Source organism: Perognathus longimembris, chromosome 13, assembly GCF_023159225.1.
Source record: "Perognathus longimembris pacificus isolate PPM17 chromosome 13, ASM2315922v1, whole genome shotgun sequence".
NCBI classification, from domain to species: domain Eukaryota; kingdom Metazoa; phylum Chordata; class Mammalia; order Rodentia; family Heteromyidae; genus Perognathus; species Perognathus longimembris.
Genome location: NC_063173.1, coordinates 53,337,330 through 53,356,552, shown reverse-complemented (window position 1 = coordinate 53,356,552; position 19,223 = coordinate 53,337,330). Strand labels below are relative to the sequence as shown.

General features: G+C 42.1%; 1 protein-coding gene across 1 annotated transcript; it reads left to right on the top strand.

Annotated features, from left to right (window-relative positions):
* The first annotated feature begins 2,787 nt into the window (after positions 1-2,787).
* LOC125362689 (glycine N-acyltransferase-like) lies at positions 2,788-17,940 on the top strand. Its single transcript, XM_048361546.1, has 6 exons — positions 2,788-3,057; positions 10,328-10,426; positions 11,767-11,874; positions 14,004-14,130; positions 16,031-16,202; positions 17,425-17,940. The coding sequence occupies exons 2-6, from the start codon at positions 10,349-10,351 to the stop codon at positions 17,825-17,827; spliced, it is 888 nt and encodes a 295-aa protein (XP_048217503.1). The 5' UTR covers positions 2,788-3,057; positions 10,328-10,348; the 3' UTR covers positions 17,828-17,940.
* Positions 17,941-19,223: the final 1,283 nt, after the last annotated feature.

Here is a 19,223-nt window from a genome sequence, read left to right as displayed (position 1 = left end):
TTTGCGTTCCTCTCAGCAGTGTTGGCGAGCTCCTCTTCCCCGGCATCCTCACCAGCATTGGACTCCAATTGTTTTCTTGACAATAACTGCTCTGACTGGAATGAGATAGAATCTTAGTACAGTCTTGCTTCACATTTCCTTTATGACTCAGGATGATGAATTCTTTCTTGGGTTGTTTAATGGCCATTTGTGTTTCATCTGGGCACTGATTAACTCATGTTGCTCATTTATTATTTGTGCTTTTGGTGCATTTCTTTAGCTCTCTGCTTTTGAGATTAATCCCTTATCCAGCAAATAGCCAAGTCCCCACTATCTGTGCCATCTGTACATCCAGCTAATTGTTTCCTTTGATGGATGGAAGTTTTTTTTAAAAAATTGGATGCATTCTTACTTTCAGTTCCTCTTCTTAGATCTTGATGTGTAAAATCCTATCAATAGAGTACCTACCCATGACTAGATCTTCAAGAGTTTTCCTGTGACAAATTTGAATTAAATATTCATCAAAATCCTAAGTACCCTTCAAAAGAAGAGAAAACAGATCCTAAAATTCATATAGAAACACAAGAGCAAAAACCCTGAATAGCCAAAGTAATCTCAGGCAAAAAGATCAATGCTTGGTCTCTCTCAAGTCTAGACTTCCAATTATACTACAGAACCATAGTTACAAAAGCAGCACAATACTGGCACACAAACATATGAAGACAAATGAAACATAAGACTTAAACAGAAGAAATGCATGGAGAGGTTAGGTTGATTGTAACTTATTGCAAACATGTGGAAATAAAACAATGAATGTGTAACTAATGTAAGCAACTGAAAAAAGCTCCCTACATTGTATAATTTAAAAATTTGAAGAATGGGGCTGGGGATATAGCCTAGTGGCAAGAGTGCCTGCCTCGGATACACGAGGCCCTAGGTTCGATTCCCCAGCACCACATATACAGAAAATGGCCAGAGGCGGCGCTGTGGCTCAAGTGGCAGAGTGCTAGCCTTGAGCAGGAAGAAGCCAGGGACGGTGCTCGGGCCCTGAGTCCAAGGCCCAGGACTGGCCAAAAAAAAAAAAAAAAAAAATTTTGAAGAATGACTCAAGTACTCAAGGACTCAAGGACTCAAGGACTCAAGTACTTCTAATTTCACCCCACTAACCTCAATTTTTTTTTTTTTATGAAAGTGAGATTAGCAGGTCTTCTCACTGAATCATCGCTTGGCTATTTAACTGAAGTTTCAAAAATAAGCAGGAGAGAGGAACTAGCTTATTCTAGCAAAAAAGAGGAAGATCTTTGCTTAGCATCCCTGGCCATAAAGGAAATGGAAATCAAAACAACTCTGAGATTCCATGTCACCCCAGTAAGAATGGCCATCATCAAGAATACAAAGAACAGATGCTAGCTCAGATACAGAGGAAAAGGAACCCTAATACACTGTTGATGGGAATGTAAACTGGTGCAAAAGCAGTCTGTGAAAAGCAGTTTGGAGATTCCTTAAAACAAACAAACAAACAAACATAGACCTACCCTATGGTCCAGTGATACCACTTTTGGGCATTTGTCCCAAAGATTACAAGTTAGGATATAGTAAATCCACTCCCACAACCATGTTCATTGCTGTGCTATTCACCATAGGCAAGATACAGGAATAGCCCAGATGCCTGCCCTATTGTAGACAAATGATGAAGAAAATGTGGTACATATACACAATGGAGTTTTACTCATCCATTAGGAAGAATGACATTTCACCATGTGTAAAGATATAGATGGATCTGAAAAAAATTATGTTAAGTAAAGTCACACAGGCCCAGAGAGACAAAAGACATGTATTTCTTCTTCTATGTGGAAGTTAGAGCTAATTGATACATATATAAGTAAACATATACCAGGCCACAGGCATGTGTACACAAATGTATTAAGTAAGTATGATATGTGCAGGGAAGAAGTTCAGTGGTGCAACTCCTTTAAGCAACCTACAGTCTAAAAAAATGAATACCAGGAAGCTGGAATATGTGTTGTCGGAGTGGATAAGGTCAAGGGAGGGGGCAGTAGATAAATGAAGAAAAAAAAAAGGGGAGGGAAGGCTGCCATAATATTCCATATTCAATATATATGCAAAAATGGAACGAAGAAAGTTGAGGGAAAGGGTTAGGTTGGGAGAGAGGGGGGAGAATGATGAAAGGGGAGGCACTGTGGAAGAGGCACCAGATTCACACACTGACATGTCGAATTGAAATCCCTTTGTACAACTACATAAAGATACCAAGCGATAACAAAATAATTAGCTGAGCACCGGTGGCTCATGCCTGTCATCCTAGCTACCCAGGAGGCTGAGATCTGACAATTGCACACAGTTCAAAGCCAGCCTGGGCACAAAAGTCCTGGTGAAACTACTCAAAACACAGAAGTAGAGAGGTGGCTCAAGGGGTAGAGCCCAACCCTTGAGCCAAAAGAGGCCCAGGGACCAGTGCCTGGGCCCTGAGTTCAAGCTCCAGAACCGACAAAAAAAGATGATGACATAATAATTATTAATAATAGTAATAGAAGATCTCAACAGCATCAGTAGCTCCAAGTAAATAATTTTCTCTTTTGTCTAAGAGAAAAGAGCCAGTACTGAACCCTGCAAATCAAACCTCATTCCTATCAACAAATGTTGCCATGGAGACACTTGAGAACAGGAAGGGAGGGAGAGGGCAGGGCCTGCTCAACCAGATCCTCCTTGCAGTTGCTGGTTTCCAACAGCTTTGGTTTGCACAGTAATAGTCTGTGGGGACAAAGAGCAGTGAGAGAGAAACTGAAAAGGCCAGTGGCAGCCTCCTAGCTTTGTAGAGCCGACTTTTTTTTAACAGGAGCCTGACTAGCTGCCATTGGCCTTGACTCCCAGACATGCTGCCAGCTTTGTGCAAAGTCCAGATTGCAAGCCTCAGCTCAAAGACCGGGGTTAGGACACACACCACGACTCCCCATCCTCAAGTGGCTGCGGAACTGATCTCTCTCTAAGGGAATCTCATTTCCTAGACGTTGGATCCCAGGGACATCCGTGAAGCCGGGTGGGGCGACAGCTTTTCAGGTGAGGTCTTATCTTATCGCAGCAGACATGTGTGGGATGGACCGGGCTGACGGCCAAATGGACAACCCAAGAGACACAGGCATTAACATTTCTTTGTGTGTAGGATTCACACGAACTGAGCAGATTTGGGCTGTGCTTACAAAAACAACCAAACAAACCAAAATATACCAACACAAACAAATAAATGAAACTGATATTGATTGGTTTCACTGCAGTAATCACTTTTATTCTTACTTAAAATCATTGGTATACTTTAAAGTTACATCGTAAACTTAAAAAAAAAAAAGAAGAAGAAAATATAGTCATTGAGCCAGAAGCTGGTGTAATCACAGGAGGCTGAGATCTGAGGACTGCTGTTCAAACCCAGCTGGGGCAGAAAAGTCTATAAGACTCCTATGTCCAATTATCTACAAAAAGCTAAATGTGGAGCTGTGGCTCAAGTGGTAGAGATAGCCTTGAGCACAAAAGATCAGGGACAGTGCCCAGGCCCTGAGTTCAAAAACCAGGACAGACAAAGGAGTCAATTTCAGAGTATTCACATTTTGTTATCTATGTCAGGTCAGGATGTTCAGGCACAAAGGAAAAGTGCAAATGCAATTTAAGAAATGTAAATCTGATTCTTACTGGGGTGAGATGGAATCTCAATGTTGTTTTGATCACAAGAGCCCAATAGCTATACCCTTATGAACACATAAGATGATGCTAAGTGAAATGAACTCCATGTTTGGAAGCGACTATTATATCACTGTTGTAATTACTTTCAACATGCTATGTGAAACCGTAGCTTCTATTGTTGATGATCTTCTTCTATCCCTTCCTGTGGTTGTACCTGCACTATCACTGTGTCTTATCTGAGTACATTGGAAACCATGTATACTGGTATTAGAACTAGGAAAGTGAAAGGGAATACCAAAATCGAGAGACACAGGATAAAAAGACAAACAACTACAAAAGCAATACTTGCAAAACTGTTAGGTGTAAATGAACTGAACAACTCATGGGGAGGGGGGGTGGAAAGGGAAGGGGGGAGGGGGGAATGAGGGATGAGGTAACAAACAGTACAAGAATGTATCCAATGCCTAATGTATAAAATGTAACCTCTCTGTACATCACTTTGACAATATTTTTTTCATCATCCTAAATAAAGATGAGGTTTGATTTAAAAAAAAAGAAAGAAATGTAAATCTGGCTCTCCTCTGCAAAGGGCAGTTGGCTAAGTACAGCTCTGAAGTAGTAAATAAATGAGGAAGGATTTAAGAGGCTTTCTAGGAGCAAGTGAGAGAATGGAGAATGTTCTACATGGAGAGGCTGGAAATATCATATTTAATTCTTCTGGTTACCTCAGACAGTAGGCATTTTTTAATTTCTTTGCATGACTGGTGAGAAGACGGTTAAGCTCAATGTCAGAAAAGAAGTAACATGAATACAGACCAGAATAATTGTTCATTTACATCATACAAGCTCATTTTGTGGTATAGCTTTTTAACCCGTAATTCTAGCATCAACATATTTTTGTTTACCTATGTTCTCTTTGAATTTGTATTTAGACTCTCTGTGTTGCATTTGAACTATTTTAGGTCTTGCGTTTTCCAATTCTACTCTAAGACTTTATCAAATGTCCATATGTACTATGTACACATATATGCAGCAATTGTATTTTACATTGTCTTTTCTTAATTCTAGATACTAGAATTTGGTTGTACAAGAAGAAAGGAGCAGGGGTAAGCAAAGTTAAGGCCAGTAGAGTGACTTATTTCTATAATCCCTGCTATTCAGGTGGTACAGGGCAGGAAGATCATAGTTCAAGGCCAACACAGGCAACAAGTTGGTGAGACCCTCATCTCAAACAACAACCCGGCAGTATAGTTCATCCCTGTCAGCCCAACTATGACAAGATCTTAGTGAAGAGCCAGACTAAAGCCATTTTGAAGTCAGGCCCCACTTTACTACACGAACCTGAGATAAGCAAGCCCTGTGCGCAAACCCAGGCCACCAATTATCCTGGCTAGCAGAACGAACTTATTAGGGCCCAGCTAGTCAGGAAACTCCCTGCTTAACTCTAACCACCTAGGAATGCTTCATTCTAATCACCCCGGAATGTCTCTAGCCCTGAGAACACCTGATTGCTGTTACTTTGGTTTTTTGCCTTTATAAGCCCTGTGAAACCTCAGCTCAGGGCTTCCTCCTAACCTCCGCTGCGTGGGTGGGTAGGACGAGGCCCGAGTTGCAGCTCGCCTGAATAAAGCCTTGCTTTTGCATTTCGGAACGTCTGGCTTTCGGTGGTCTTCTTGTGACTTGGGCATAACAGTTGGGGTTTCGTCCGGGATAGCCCCAGAGACCCCCGAGACCCCAGACTCCGAAGGTAAGAAAACAGCACTGTTGGTAATGTTCCATCCAGCCCCCTAGACTTGACCCTAGCTCACTGGAGGGAGGTTACTCTTCTGAGTGGCCCACTTTCGATCTAGGGTGGCCACCAGAAGGGACTTTTGACTTGAGAGGACTATGTTTTTCCTTACATAGTCACTTGGAGAGAGTTGGTACAACTTCTCCAGGCCCCTCTTGTGGGTCCCTCCCTTCTTACCCCCTCAGTCCTCGACAGTCTCTTCACAGGATCTCCTGACTTAGCCCCCTGGATTTATGTTTAGCTCATTGGAAAGATGTACAGGCGACAGCTCACAATCAGTGTGAGTGTCTGCAAAAAGAACTCTGGGGGATCCCCACCCAGCCTTCTTCAGCAGAAAATTATTTGGTGTGCTAAAATGTTTTATTAAGACTATCAAGCCCTGGAAAATGAGGCTGGAGAATGCTAAAATCATTTGTTAAAAGTTTTGTCTTAAAATTTGCGTGTTGCAGGAGTAAGATTGGCAAAAATATCTCTTGCCACTGGAAAATGTACGGCTGATGTTTATTTTGCGCGCTCTGAATATGTATGTGTGTGTGCATGTGTGAGTGTGAACATGTTCAAGACTGTTAGTATGATGTAAAATTGAGTGAGTTTAAGTTTAAATTCAAATGGTCATCAAGTTTGGGCATTACCAAATGCTTTAAAGGATTCTTGCATTGTTTTAAAGAGGAACTATAGTTAAAAAATGTTTAATTAAAAAAAATCAGAGCTAAGTGTCAGAAATTTGGATGTAAAGGTTTATCACTGTTTAAAAAAAATTGCTTGCGGGCTGGGGATATAGCCTAGTGGCAAGAGTGCCTGCCTCGGATACACGAGGCCCTAGGTTCGATTCCCCAGCACCACATATACAGAAAACAGCCAGAAGCGGCGCTGTGGCTCAAGTGGCAGAGTGCTAGCCTTGAGCGGGAAGAAGCCAGGGACAGTGCTCAGGCCCTGAGTCCAAGCCCCAGGACTGGCCAAAAAAAAAAAAAAAAAAAAAAATTGCTTGGGTTTCTCAGTCAAAGACCAATAGGAAAGGACAGGAAAAACCTGGGACGGGCCTGTGTGCCTATCCTCAGGAGTGAGGGGTGATCTGGCAAAGGTGCAACTTAGCCAGCCCACGTGCACAGGCCCCGGAGGGAATCCACGTGGTGGAACAGCCATAAGGGGGTGTCCATTCATGGTGGAAGAGGACAAGCCGGCACCAAGACAGTTCATCAAGCTCTGAGGAGTAGGATGGAGATAGGCCGTTAGGTAGGACAGGCCAATGGAGGCCTTTCTTTTGTCTCTTTTGTTTTCAGATGAACTTTGGAAACCTGGTGGTAAAAATGAATGATTTGACTGGAATTTCTAAAACTGCCTCTTGAGAGGTACTAAGAATTGGAAAAGTTTTTTTAAATGGTTAAAAAGTTTATCTGATATGATCCGATTCCTGTGCTATTTTTGTAATTTGGATTTTAAAGGATATATATTAAACTAATGGGGATAGAAGTAAACTCTCATTAACTCTATGTATGTAGGAAGAAATGGCAAAATGGGTTAACGTTTCTTACTAATTTATATTGGAAAGCTAAATGGATAAGTATTTTGTAATTGTAATTCTTGCATTAAGGAAAAATTGTCATTTGAGTTCAAAGGTCTTCATGCCATGCGGTAACTGGGACTGAAGGAAAAAAAAGCTCTTTTAAAACAAGCAGCCTAGAGGCAAAGGTCGGCACCAGGTTTCAGAATGGCTGTAACCTTCAGAGTTTTTCCAATACAGATAAAAGCTAAAGTGTTAGTGTTAAAGCAGAGGTTAGTAAAAAGGCTTTGGAAATCAAGAATATATTTCTAGATAAGAAATTTGGAAGTAAAATTGTCCTAAATGATTATTACAAAGTGAGAAAAGGAGAATTATGGCTACCAAAATGTTTAATTGGGCTGGGAATATGGCCTAGTGGTAAGAGTGCTTGCCTCCTACACATGAAGCTCTCGGTTCGATTCCCCAGCACCACATATATGGAAAACGGCCAGAAGGGGCGCTGTGGCTCAGGTGGCAGAGTGCTAGCCTTGAGCAGGAAGAAGCCAGGGATGGTGCTCAGGCCCTGAGTCCAAGGCCCAGGACTGGCCAAAAAAAAAAAAAAAGTTTAATTGCCATTCCAGTTTGTTGGTGGGTTTTTTTTGGTAACAGTTTCCAGCAGGCCCACAGAGAAGGACAGATTACAAATTTGTCAAGATGCAACATTGGCCCTTAATAAGTTCCAGGTAAGAGCATGCTTAAAAACTACTTCTGTGTGGACCACCTAGTTGCTTTTAATTGGAGTAAAGTGGCCTCTTATAAGACTCATTGATCTGAAATCTGCAGTCCAAAGCCAGCCCGGGCAGAGAAAGGTCCCTGTGAGAGTCTTCATCTCTAGTTGGCCAGCAGAAGTGCTGGGAACAGAGTCATGAGTTGCTTTGAGGCTCAAAGTGGTAAGAGTGCTAGTCTTGAGCTATAGAGCTGAGGGACAGCACTCAGGCCCTGAGTCCAAATCCAGTGATGGACCAAGAGAAATGCCAAAGGTGCATTTATACCAGCATGGAAAAGTCACTCCTGGGACAAAAGTGATGGAGCATCCATCCAGAGGCAGTAAGCCACTGCTTGGATGGCAGAGATGGTGTCAGATCCTAGAGTCACTCCTGTTTGGCCTTTCAAAAGTTAATCAAAGCTGGGAGGTCCTAGAATAGTTCGTAAGCATGCCTTTCTAATGCCCATGTCTGTCTACTGGGCAGGAACTTGCCGGTCATCTATGGTAGAGGGTAGTAAGGGTAAGTTTGTCAAATGAGAGGATAGTTTAAAATCCCAACCCTCTGCATCTGCTCAAAGCCCTAACTGGCAGAGAATTTTAAGCTGATACATCTGTTCAGGAAAGCTTATAGACCTGAGATTGTGTCCTTACTGAGATCTGTTAAAGGCCTGCAAAGGTAATGTAAGCATTTTTTAAGTCATCAGAGATCAGTTCCCCAGCCAGTCAGGAAAAAGCTTTTACAAACTAGAATGTTAAAAGGCTACACTGCAGTAGCCCAAAAAGAAGTCTGTATAGTTAAATGTTGAATGTAATTAACAGTTTTGAGTAAAGCTCCTAATGGACATCTGATTCTATAGCCCCTTGGTAAAGTAGACTAAGGTTATAGGTTCCTGGCTAGGTAAGGTCTGTGCCCCTGAGTCAGCCTGAAGAAGTTACAGAAGACGGATGATTTTCACCCATCAGCTCCCCCTTAAAAACAAGGGACCAGAGTTGTTTTTGGGAGGATGAGGCAGGATAAACTAGAGGCATGCAAAACAGAGGTACAGAGACTGTACTTGTGCGAAATGGTGACAAGCCTTTAGTTCTACTACTTTGGGCCCTATTGGCCCATGCCTTATCTCTATGTCATCCCCTAGACATGCAAGCCATTGAAATGGACAGAAAGGAGCCATGCTTGACTCCCAAGGTACCAAAGAGAAAAGGGGGAAAATGAAGAGCCAGACTAAAGCCATTTTGAAGTCAGGCCCCACTTTACTATGCGAACCTGAGATAAGCAAGCCCTGTGCGCAAACCCAGGCCACCAATTATCCTGGCTAGCAGAACGAGCTTATTAGGGCCCAGCTAGTCAGGAAACTCCCTGCTTAACTCTAACCACCTAGGCATGCTTCACTCTAATCACCCCGGAATGTCTCTAGCCCTGAGAACACCTGATTGCTGTTACTTTGGTTTTTTGCCTTTATAAGCCCTGTGAAATCTCAGCTCAGGGCTTCCTCCTAACCTCCGCTGTGTGGGTGGGTAGGACGAGGCCCGAGTTGCAGCTGGCCTGAATAAAGCCTTGCTTTTGCATTTCGGAACATCTGGCTCTCGGTGGTGGTCTTGGTGGTCTTCTCATGACTTGGGCATAACACTTAGGATCTGAATCAGGGTGGCCCAGGCCTGAGTATAAGACCCTACCTTCTCCCTAAATAACTATAAGTGTTGTTTGCACATTACCTACTAATTTCTACAATATGTATTACAGATCTGAGCGTAAGGCTGAGAGATGAAGTTGGGCTGAACAATTCTGCCAGCCTCAGTGGCAAGATACAAGCAGCAGCTTTCAACATGATTTAGAAATAAATTTAAGAAAGGCCCATGTCCATGTTTAGAATATGTCCAAATGCCCTAAAGTTAAGGCATTGCATTAAGTGGGCATGGTGGTGTATACCTGTAGTCTGAGCAACCCAAAATACAGAAGCAAGACGACCCCAAGTCTGAGGCTAGACTAGACAAAGCCAATGATAGTCTATCTCGAAAGCATAGCCCAAGTGATAGAACACTTCTCTACAAAGCACAAAGTTGGGGTCACTCCTCAGTACCATAAGAAAGTAAAAAGGTTCATCTAAACAATACTCAGCATTTTAACCCACATGAGGAAAAGGAAGAGAAGAGTAATCATAGTAATAAATCGCATGATCAGTGCTTTCTATATAGTTAAGGCTCCACTAAGCACATTGTATGTACACACTTATTCTTCGTGAGAATTCTGTGAAGTCAGTACTGCACAGAGAAGCCAAGCAGTGTTCCTAGGGTTACACAGCTCGTTTCTAAAGGAGCAAGGGTAATCACACCCAGCAACTAAAATCCAGGGGACTTATGTCTTTAAAGTAGACTTATGAATCTGAAGCGAAAACTGATGGCTGGGATTCTTTCAGGGGTAAGCATGGACCATGAAAATTTTAGAAGGAGATCTTTGTGCTTTCTGCCCCCTCTCCCCCATCTTGTCTTTCTTCAGAGTTGGGGAGGATATCCACGAAGATCCAGTAAAGAAGGACTTGTCCCTTATGACAGCACTTGCAACATTGGCTGCTATATCCACTCCAGCTCTTCTCATTCCCAGATGTTCCTTGGTTATCTCTAGGCAAAGACATTTTCATCCATCATGTTTGCATTGCAAGGTGCCCAGATGTTGCAGATGCTGGAGAAAGCTTTGGTGAAGAGCCTCCCTGAGTCCTTAAAGGTGACAACAACAAATGCTGAGGGCACCCAAGGGAATCTTGCTGTAGAAAAGGAGGGAAAGAGATTTCCATTTATGTGGCACCTCTTTTGATCCAGGGACCATCCCACAGTTCCTCCTATTGAATTTGCACAACTCTCTGCTTGATATTTGGTATTATGTCCTTGTCATTGATTTAAAAAAAAATAACGGATGCTGCCAGGCACCAGTGGCTCACTCCTATAATCCTAGGTACTTAGAAGGCAGAGATCTGAGGATCATAGTTCAAAACCAGCCCAGGCAGGAAAGTCTGTGAGACTCTCATCTCCAATGTACTTCCAAAAAGGAGGAAGTGGTACTGTGTGACAGAGTGCTAGCTTTGAGTACCAAAAGCTTAGAGATAGCGCCTGAACCAAGAGTTCAAGTCCCAGGACAGGAAAAAAAGAAAAATGAAAAGGATGCTGAGTTATTTGACTAATATCCCACCAATAATGAGTTGTAGAGGAATGATATGAACACTTGTCTTGGGGGGGGAGGGGCTCTGGGCACTAACCAAAAAATCCTTCCCTTTCAAGGGACAGTCCTTATTAGCACTTGAAATTTGCCTAGAGATATTTTTTAGTAAGCTAAGGGTGCATATGATCATTTAATTTGTTCACTCTAACAGAACACTTAACCATCATACAAGTGCCCTTGACATTGGTTTGATTTCTATTTTCACTGCAATTTCCCAATTGCTCTGAACTTAGTGTGTGTTGGGCTGTTGTGGGAGGCAGGTTGCCAGTATATTTCTTAACCTCATTGCAATTGATTAGAAATCTTCGGATTGAATATGATATATAACACCAATGCTTACAAGAAACACACGTAGTTTCAAATTCTTGCTTAACTCATCAATTTAAAAAAGTATGCTCATGCTAGCAAAATCTAGGTATAACTTGGAGTGATATGTTTTTAAAAGAAAAGAATTGTTAGATCTGTATTGCTTCATATTGCATGTCCCATAAAAATGTACATGTTGAGTGGGGAAAATAACAGATAAAAGCCTCCACATCTCCATTAGTAAGTTATTTGTCTCTGGGTATGAATAGTAGAAAGTTTAGAAAGAAAAGGATTAGAAATATTAAATCCTAAAGCAAGAATGATTTTATTGGAATCCCTACTCCTTGCCTTAGGATTCACACTGGATGGAGAAAGAAAGCTCCTATCAAATTAAAGTTGAGAAGGAAAAGTTGTACATGGAAATTGCTGCATCTTTACGATTGACAAAATGTGGCAATTTCACAGAAGCATTTCTTATCCTCATTGCACTCGACACTCTTTCCTAATAAACTTCCCTTGTCCCTTCCCTGGGAATCCTGCAGGTTTACGGTACCGTTTTCCACATAAACCATGGAAACCCATTCAAGCTGAAGGCCCTCGTAGACAAGTGGCCTGATTTTAATACAGTGGTCGTCCGCCCTCAGGAGCAGGTAAGTGCCAGTTATGCTCCTGTGTTCATGTGTGCTACGTGCCTGCCACATGCCGGGTGGTATGGTAAGACCTGGGGATACAAAGCATGAATCACAGTGGTGGCGCAGAGAAAAAGCACCTGTCTACATCCTAGAGGAAAAGACAGATGAACAGGTAAATTCCAATTTGATGTAGGAAGGAATGAAATCTGTACAAGATAAAGAAAAATAGTCCAAAGAAAAGAAGATTAAACAGTAGAAAGTTGGAGGTAGAAGTATCAGGATAATGTCAGAAAGTCTTCTTGGTAGAGATTTCATCTAAGCTTTATCTTTTAGGTCAATCTACTTTCATGAGGTTGACAAGGGCATGTGTACATTCAAATTGGAGATCCTGGAAAGAACAAAATATTTTTTAAAAATATGACACAGAGCAATGAGAGAGGGCTGCTACAAAGGGCTCTTACAGTGCTGGAATTTTCAACTGCAACAAGGAGAAAGACAATTTAGACCACAATATGTAGTTAATGCAACTCAAAGATAAAACTTCATGAGCAGGTTCTTAAAGATTTAAAAAAATTAGTACACATTAATTGTACAAGGGGGCCGGGATTTCCTTGTGACATGCATGCCTATATCCTGATCAAACCCATCCCCTTTATCACTCTTATCTCTCTCCTTTCTAAAATGATTTCAACAAGGGTTTCATTGTTCTTTTTTCATATATGCAAAGCAAGTATTTCAACTACACACTCAACCCTCCTTCACCCTTTCCTGTCTTCCCTCTGCTCCCTAAGACAGCCGGTTTGTCATTCATTTAGTTTTAGTTTTAGTGTGTGTTGGGCTGTTGTGGGAGGCAGGTTGCCAGTATGTTTCTTACCCTCCTTGCAATCGATTAGAAATCTTCACATTTCTAAGGGGTTTCACCATGATTCTTTGTTGTGCAGAAGCTACTTATAGCTAGATGTATATATTCCACAATGGATATACACAGTTTTGTGTTGCATAATGTTTTTTCAGTCAATGATGGACTATATCCAGGACAATGGTTCCATCAGAATATATTACCTAGTGATGTGGTAAAAAAAAATAAAATGGCTCGATTTTTTCAAATTTTGTATGAACATTTGATTTTGTATGAACACAACATTTGTAATACTGTGTGATACAGTAAAATCACGTAACTACTCATTTCTCAAAATGTTTTCCCACTGCTAAAAAGATGCAGCATTGTACTTTAAAATGTATATATGATAAACTTGCAATTTTGTCTATGGCCTGAAAAAAGTCAATTAAAAACTTAGAAGGTATAAAATAAAAATAAATAGAACATAAATGTACAAATATGGTATGATAACCAATATGAATCAAGACACTTAAAAATAACCACACTGAAAAACAGATAAAGTGAAATGCATGTTCATAGTAAAACTTGAACTGAAATAAAATGATTTGATCTTTCGTATATGATCTTGACTGAGAAAATACATCAATAGTGTCACTACTGACTTGATATATTTTTGTGTAGCATTTCACAACCATTTTCAAAAAGTATTATAGCTATATTCTAGTTTTGGTACTATTTGTCTATTATCTTTGTGAAAATAATTTTAACTGGTATCCAATATGTTGAACATATCTTTCTGAATATTTTGTTTCCTTTCCTACAAGTATAACTAATTTAACCACACAGTTTTTCCAAGAAAGCATTTCTAATTGTTTTTCATCTTTGTTTTTTTATTATACATAGCTTGAGATTTTCAAGCAGAGTTATACATATCAAATTTAATACCATCAGGACCATAGTTAGTGTGTTCTTCAAGCATTTGAGTTGTAAACTTTTTTTTTCTTGCAACAAAAATTTTCTTTTACCAGCTACTTTTCTCTTCATGTTGAAAGTGATTAACATATAGCTGTGACTTAGACTTGAAATGTTCATGCAATATATGCATAGTGGAGAGTCTTCTTTGGGAAGGCTCCATCATGATTTGAATGTTTGAATCTCTGATCATCTCATGATTTAAATGACTCAAAAGGAACTCTACTCCACCAATGGAAGTCCCAGTATTTTTGTTACATGAGGTATAATGGGAATAGCATTATGATCAGAAATGAAGAGGAAGGTGTCTCATTCTTTTTCCAAACGATCACAGGTGATGACGGACGACCGTAATCACTACACCAATACTTACCAGATCTACTCCAAGGACCCTCAGAATTGCCAGGAATTCCTTGACTCTCCGGATGTCATCAATTGGAGACAGCATTTTCAGATTCAAAGTAAGTAGGAGAACCAGATGGGTACTGGCTCACACGATGTAGCCTTATACCCTTTCTACATTATTTCTTTCTGCTAAACTTTAGATCTACAGTCTGCAGTCTGTGTTGGGATTCAGCTTCATCTCTACCTACAAAGTGTGTGTGTGTGTGTGTGTGTGTGTGTGTATGTGTGTGTGTGTGTTCAGGATCTTCAGGTATTGCAAAGAATGGGCTTCATACAGAAACACAAAAATTCCTGTTGCCAAGAGCATATGGCCTGCTTTTTGGATATATCCAGAGTCCATAGGATGATTGAGTGCTAGAAGAGTTGTCTCTTCTGCCCTCCCATTCCTGGAGTAAGAATAACAGTGTGTTGTGTCCCAGAGCACCTCCTAGATCACAATTATTGTTGTGATTACAAGGGTACTCTCTAAGACACTATCTCCACTTACAACTCTACCAAAATGTGATCTGTGCTCCTGACATATGGAAAAACCCAGGGTCCCAACAGTAGCTAACACAATACCTAAAACAAAGCCATCCCCCAAATTAAATTATGTCATGAGGAGGAACAGTTTAGTGTTTGTTAACTGGGAGGTTCCCTTCAGTAACTAGCACACAGCATTCTTAGTTGTATCAGTCTATTAGGCTTTATAGGCAGTTTCTCTGCAGGTAACTTAAGGATATTGTTGGGGTCCTTTGCCCCCCCTCCCCCCAGCGCTGTCCTGGCCAGCGGCAGAGACGGGGAGTGTACCCGGCGGGAGGAGCCAAGATGAGGTAGAGTCGCCAAACTGCCCGCCCCCAGCCCCCCCCTTAAGTTTCAGAAAGACACTGAGACGATTCCAGGGAAATTTCACGCAGTCTTCAGGTTTTAATGAGGAACCACATTTATAAAGGCCGAATGGCGGCAGGAAGAGGAGGGATGTAGCGTACCTAACTAGGCGCTATAATTGGTTGCCTGGGATGTCCGTCAGGGGGCGGAGGGCCAAGGGACCTCCCTAAGGGACGGCCCACAGGACCGCCTTTCCGGTTCCTGACCCGGAAGGCAGGAGGGGCTAACAGCCAAGTGGCTCCAGGGCTGGGAAAGTAGGCGGGCTAGCTAGAACCACCTCTTAAAGCTGCAAGGCATCTGGGGCAGGCATGCCTCACAGGATGTGTTCGAAAAGTACTTCTGCAGCAAGAATTGATGGGAGGACTGGATCCTAATTGCTTTGTCCTGGCCTCACTCACACATCTGAATGGTGGTTTGGACTGTCAGTCAGTGCTGGTTGTTGGCAGTGATGAAAGCACGAGGATAACCTATGTCTCCAGCAAGCCAGCGTAGGCCCATTTTTATAATGTGGTCTTCCGTTTCCCAAAGGAAAAAGGTTGGAAAGTGCCCAAGTACAGCACTGTTAAGGCTCTCCCTACATTACAATTACTCTTGGCAGTGGTGAATGCAAGTCTTTTAGGCTCAGATCAGATGCAATGGAAAGATATACCCTGGGATTGGCTATAAGAGATATGGTTACATTGTGACTCCTTCCTGCAACAATCTATCACATGGAGAATCCAGCTCAGTAGATACTGAGTAAACACTAGCTACCATTTTTTTTAGTAACTCATTGTTTTTGATTATAAAAATGACATGATTGTGTAGGCCAGGAAACTCAAGTTCTAGCCTTTGAATTACCAATAACAACATGACTCTGAATGAATTCAGCCCTTGATGTTTTTTTTTTAAATTTATGCATGACAGGAAAATTATACAAATTCCAATTTTGTGACCATTTACATAGCGATAGCAGTATTCCAGAACCAAGTTTTTCCCACTTAAATCTGACACTTTCACCTCCATTGCCAAGTTTCTCCCTGGAATGTATTTAAACCATTATGTGTCTCCAAATAAACACATCACACGTTGCTCTGTAAATCCATGTAGGTACGCAGTCCAGCCTGAATGAAGTGATACAAAACTTTGCAACCATTAAATCTTTCGAAATCATCTATTCAAATCACCTTCTCTATATGACATCAGAGACAGTCAACAAACTGGTTCCTTCTTTGTTGGATACGAAGAATTTACCACCCACTGGTGGCAAGCCAAAGGCCATGTGAGTTTGATGAGATCCACTCGGTATTACTCATACCTCCTCACAATCCTACCACTCTCTCTCCCTAGTTTCAATCTGACTTACTAACAGAACAATCAAAATCAGAAAAAAAAATCTTCCTTTTTCTCCTCTTTCTCCTCCTTCTTGTTTTTTATTGCCAGTCCTGGGACTTGAGCTCAGGGCCTGGATGCTGTCCCTGAGCCTCTTTGTACTCAAGACTAGTGCTCTAGGGCTGGGGATATAGCCTAGTGGCAAGAGTGCTTGCCTTGTATACATGAAGTCCAGGGTTCGATTCCCCAGCACCACATATACAGAAAACAGCCAGAAGAGGCGCTGTGGCTCAAGTGGTAGAGTGCTAGCCTTAAGCAAAAAGAAGCCAGGGACAGTGCTCAGGCCCTGAGTCCAAGCCCCAGGACTGGCAAAAAAAAAAAGACTAGTGCTCTACCACTTGAGCCCCAGCACCACTTCAGCTTTTTTCTGGATAGTTTATTGAGATAAGAGTCTTATGGACTTTCTAGCTCAGGAAGGTTCTAAACCAGGTTTGGATCTCAGGGTCCTGAGTAGCTAGGGTTACAGACATGAGCCACTGGCACTACCTCAGAATAATCTTTTTAAAAAGCATAAATAACTGAGTTGAGTGCTGGTAGCTCACACCTATAAACCTTAGCTAGTCAGGAGGCTGAGATCTGAGGACTGCATTTTGAAGCCATCCCAGGCATAAAAGTTGATGAGACTCTTACCTCAGTTAACCAACCAAAAGTCTAAAGAGAGGTACGGCTCAAGTGGTAGAGCACCAGGCTTGAGTGGAAAAAGCCAAGTGAGTGTGAAGCCATGAGTTCAAGCCTCAGGATTGGCATTAAAAAAATAAAAGCATAAAGCTGGGTGCCAGTGGCTTGCACCTAGGCCCAGAGTTCAAGCTCCATGACCACCAAAAAAAAAAAAAAAGGTAAAATCCATACCATGTTCCTGTGTATTTAAAAGCCTTCACCACCTTTGTTCTTACCAGAAATAAACCCATCTGTCTTTGACTTCAGCCACTTTTGTTCCTGTTCGCTTACTTCACCCACAAAAAAGTTTATGTTCCTTTATCATATGCTCTTTAGTATTCCAAGACTCAACATTCGCTGGGTGCCCTACTTTGTCATTCAAGCTACTTAGAGGTCAGAACAAATAAACACCCTGATGCTCATCTATCTTTGCTTTCTTCCTGAACTTTCCATAGCAATCAAGACATGTTTAAACTGTCCTCCTTGGATGCTACTCATGCTCCCCTGGTGGATAAGTTCTGGTCTTACGGTGGCAATGAGAAGAGCCAGGAGTTCATCGCACAATGTCTACGAAGCTTCCCAAGCTCCTGTGTCTTGGGACCCGACGGAACCCCTGTATCCTGGACACTAATGGACCAGACTGGAGAGATGCGAATGGGAGGCACCCTGACTGAATACCGGGCTCAGGGCCTAGTCTCCTATGTTGTCTATTCACAGGCACAGACAATGAACAGACTCGGCTTCCCTGGCTATTCTCACACAGACCGGAAAAACATAGCTATGCAGAAAATGAGTGACTCTCTGCACCATATCCTCATGCCCTGCCACTGGAACCAGTGGGTCTGCTCTCCTCTGTGAAGCTGTCCAGAAACATGGGGCAACGTGGGGTTGTGCCTGGGCGTGTAACGGGAGCAGTGGATGTGGACAAAAAGAATAAATTTTAATCATCAGCAAAGGAAGTGGATGTTGTGTGGGCTTTTGAGCAGTGTAAATGGATTGTTGTGATCCTGGTGTTTAGGCAGCTGCTGGATTTCCCATAGCATCAATGGTAAGGATGCTTCCCCAACACTTGAATCTGTAGATCCTCTTCTTTCATGATCTCTGAATTTCTACGATCTTCATTGGCTGCAAAATGTTCCTCATTGCTTCCCAGTCACTCCTAGCCCCAGGGTGTGGGAAAACTTTGTCTAATTTTTCCAGGAATGGAGAACTAATAGTTTCTAGCCATTAGGATCTATTCTCCTTCTAGCTTCTTTAGAGATCAGCAGGTGGTCTTCCCTCATTAGGTGGTGAAGAGGACTCTCATTGAGTCACTGCTTTATCAACATGCTAACTACATAAACAGAAATCATTTGGAATAGTAGGTGAAATAGAATTTCCATGACACACTGATCACAGTTACTAAGAAAAAAGACCAATTTATATAGATTAGTTCTTTCCTAGCTTCTCCACCAGGGAAAAGGCTGCTAAAGGCTGAACCTCCTAACCTCTAGAAACTTCCCAGCAATCAAGTGTGGGGCTTGATTATCAAGCACATGCTGAGTAGTTTATGGAGGGAGAACACAGGTGAGCATGTGGAGCGTAGAAAATGAGAGCACTCAAACCCAAAAAGGAAGACAATTATTGAGGGGGCAGGGAGTCCAGTATAGAACACCTCACAGACTCTACCATATTGCTTAAGGATGCTCAATCTCTGTGAAGTTCAGATACTTGTGTCATGAAGGCATTTTGTTGGTGGTGGGAACAACAGGAGAGAGGTTATAGGGTGGAAGAGATTTGCTAGGACAGTCATCTGTCCCAACACTTCCAGAGAAACAGCACTGTAAACCCTGGGAAATGTGGACTGCTCTGAATGAAGGAAGGTTGAATCCTGTATTTAAAACAGAGTCCAGGGGCTGGAGATGTGGCCTAGTGGCAAGAGCGCTTGCCTCATGTACATGAAGCCCTGGGTTCAATTCCCCAGCACCACATATATAGGAAGTGGTGCTGTGGCTCAAGTGGCAGAGTGCAGCCTTGAGCAAAAAGAAGCCAGGGACCGTGCCCTGAGTCCAAGCCCCAGGACTGGCAAAAAAACAAACAAGAGTCCATTCTGTTCTACCCAAGGCTGGAATGAAGCCGTGGAATTAAAGATGAATTCCCACTCTACTCTCATTGACTCCCAACACAGTGGCTGAGATTTAGTTGTTTTTTTTTTTGTTTTTTTTTTTTTGCCAGTCCTGGGCCTTGGACTCAGGGCCTGAGAACTGTCCCTGGC

Bases quoted from the DNA above. Each gene is read 5' to 3' on its own strand.
- LOC125362689 (XM_048361546.1), top strand. From the start codon at position 10,349: ATGTTTGCATTGCAAGGTGCCCAGATGTTGCAGATGCTGGAGAAAGCT. The intron at 11,875-14,003 runs GTAAGTGCCAGT...AAACGATCACAG, and splicing joins TCGTCCGCCCTCAGGAGCAG to GTGATGACGGACGACCGTAA. The intron at 16,203-17,424 runs GTGAGTTTGATG...AACTTTCCATAG, and splicing joins GGTGGCAAGCCAAAGGCCAT to CAATCAAGACATGTTTAAAC.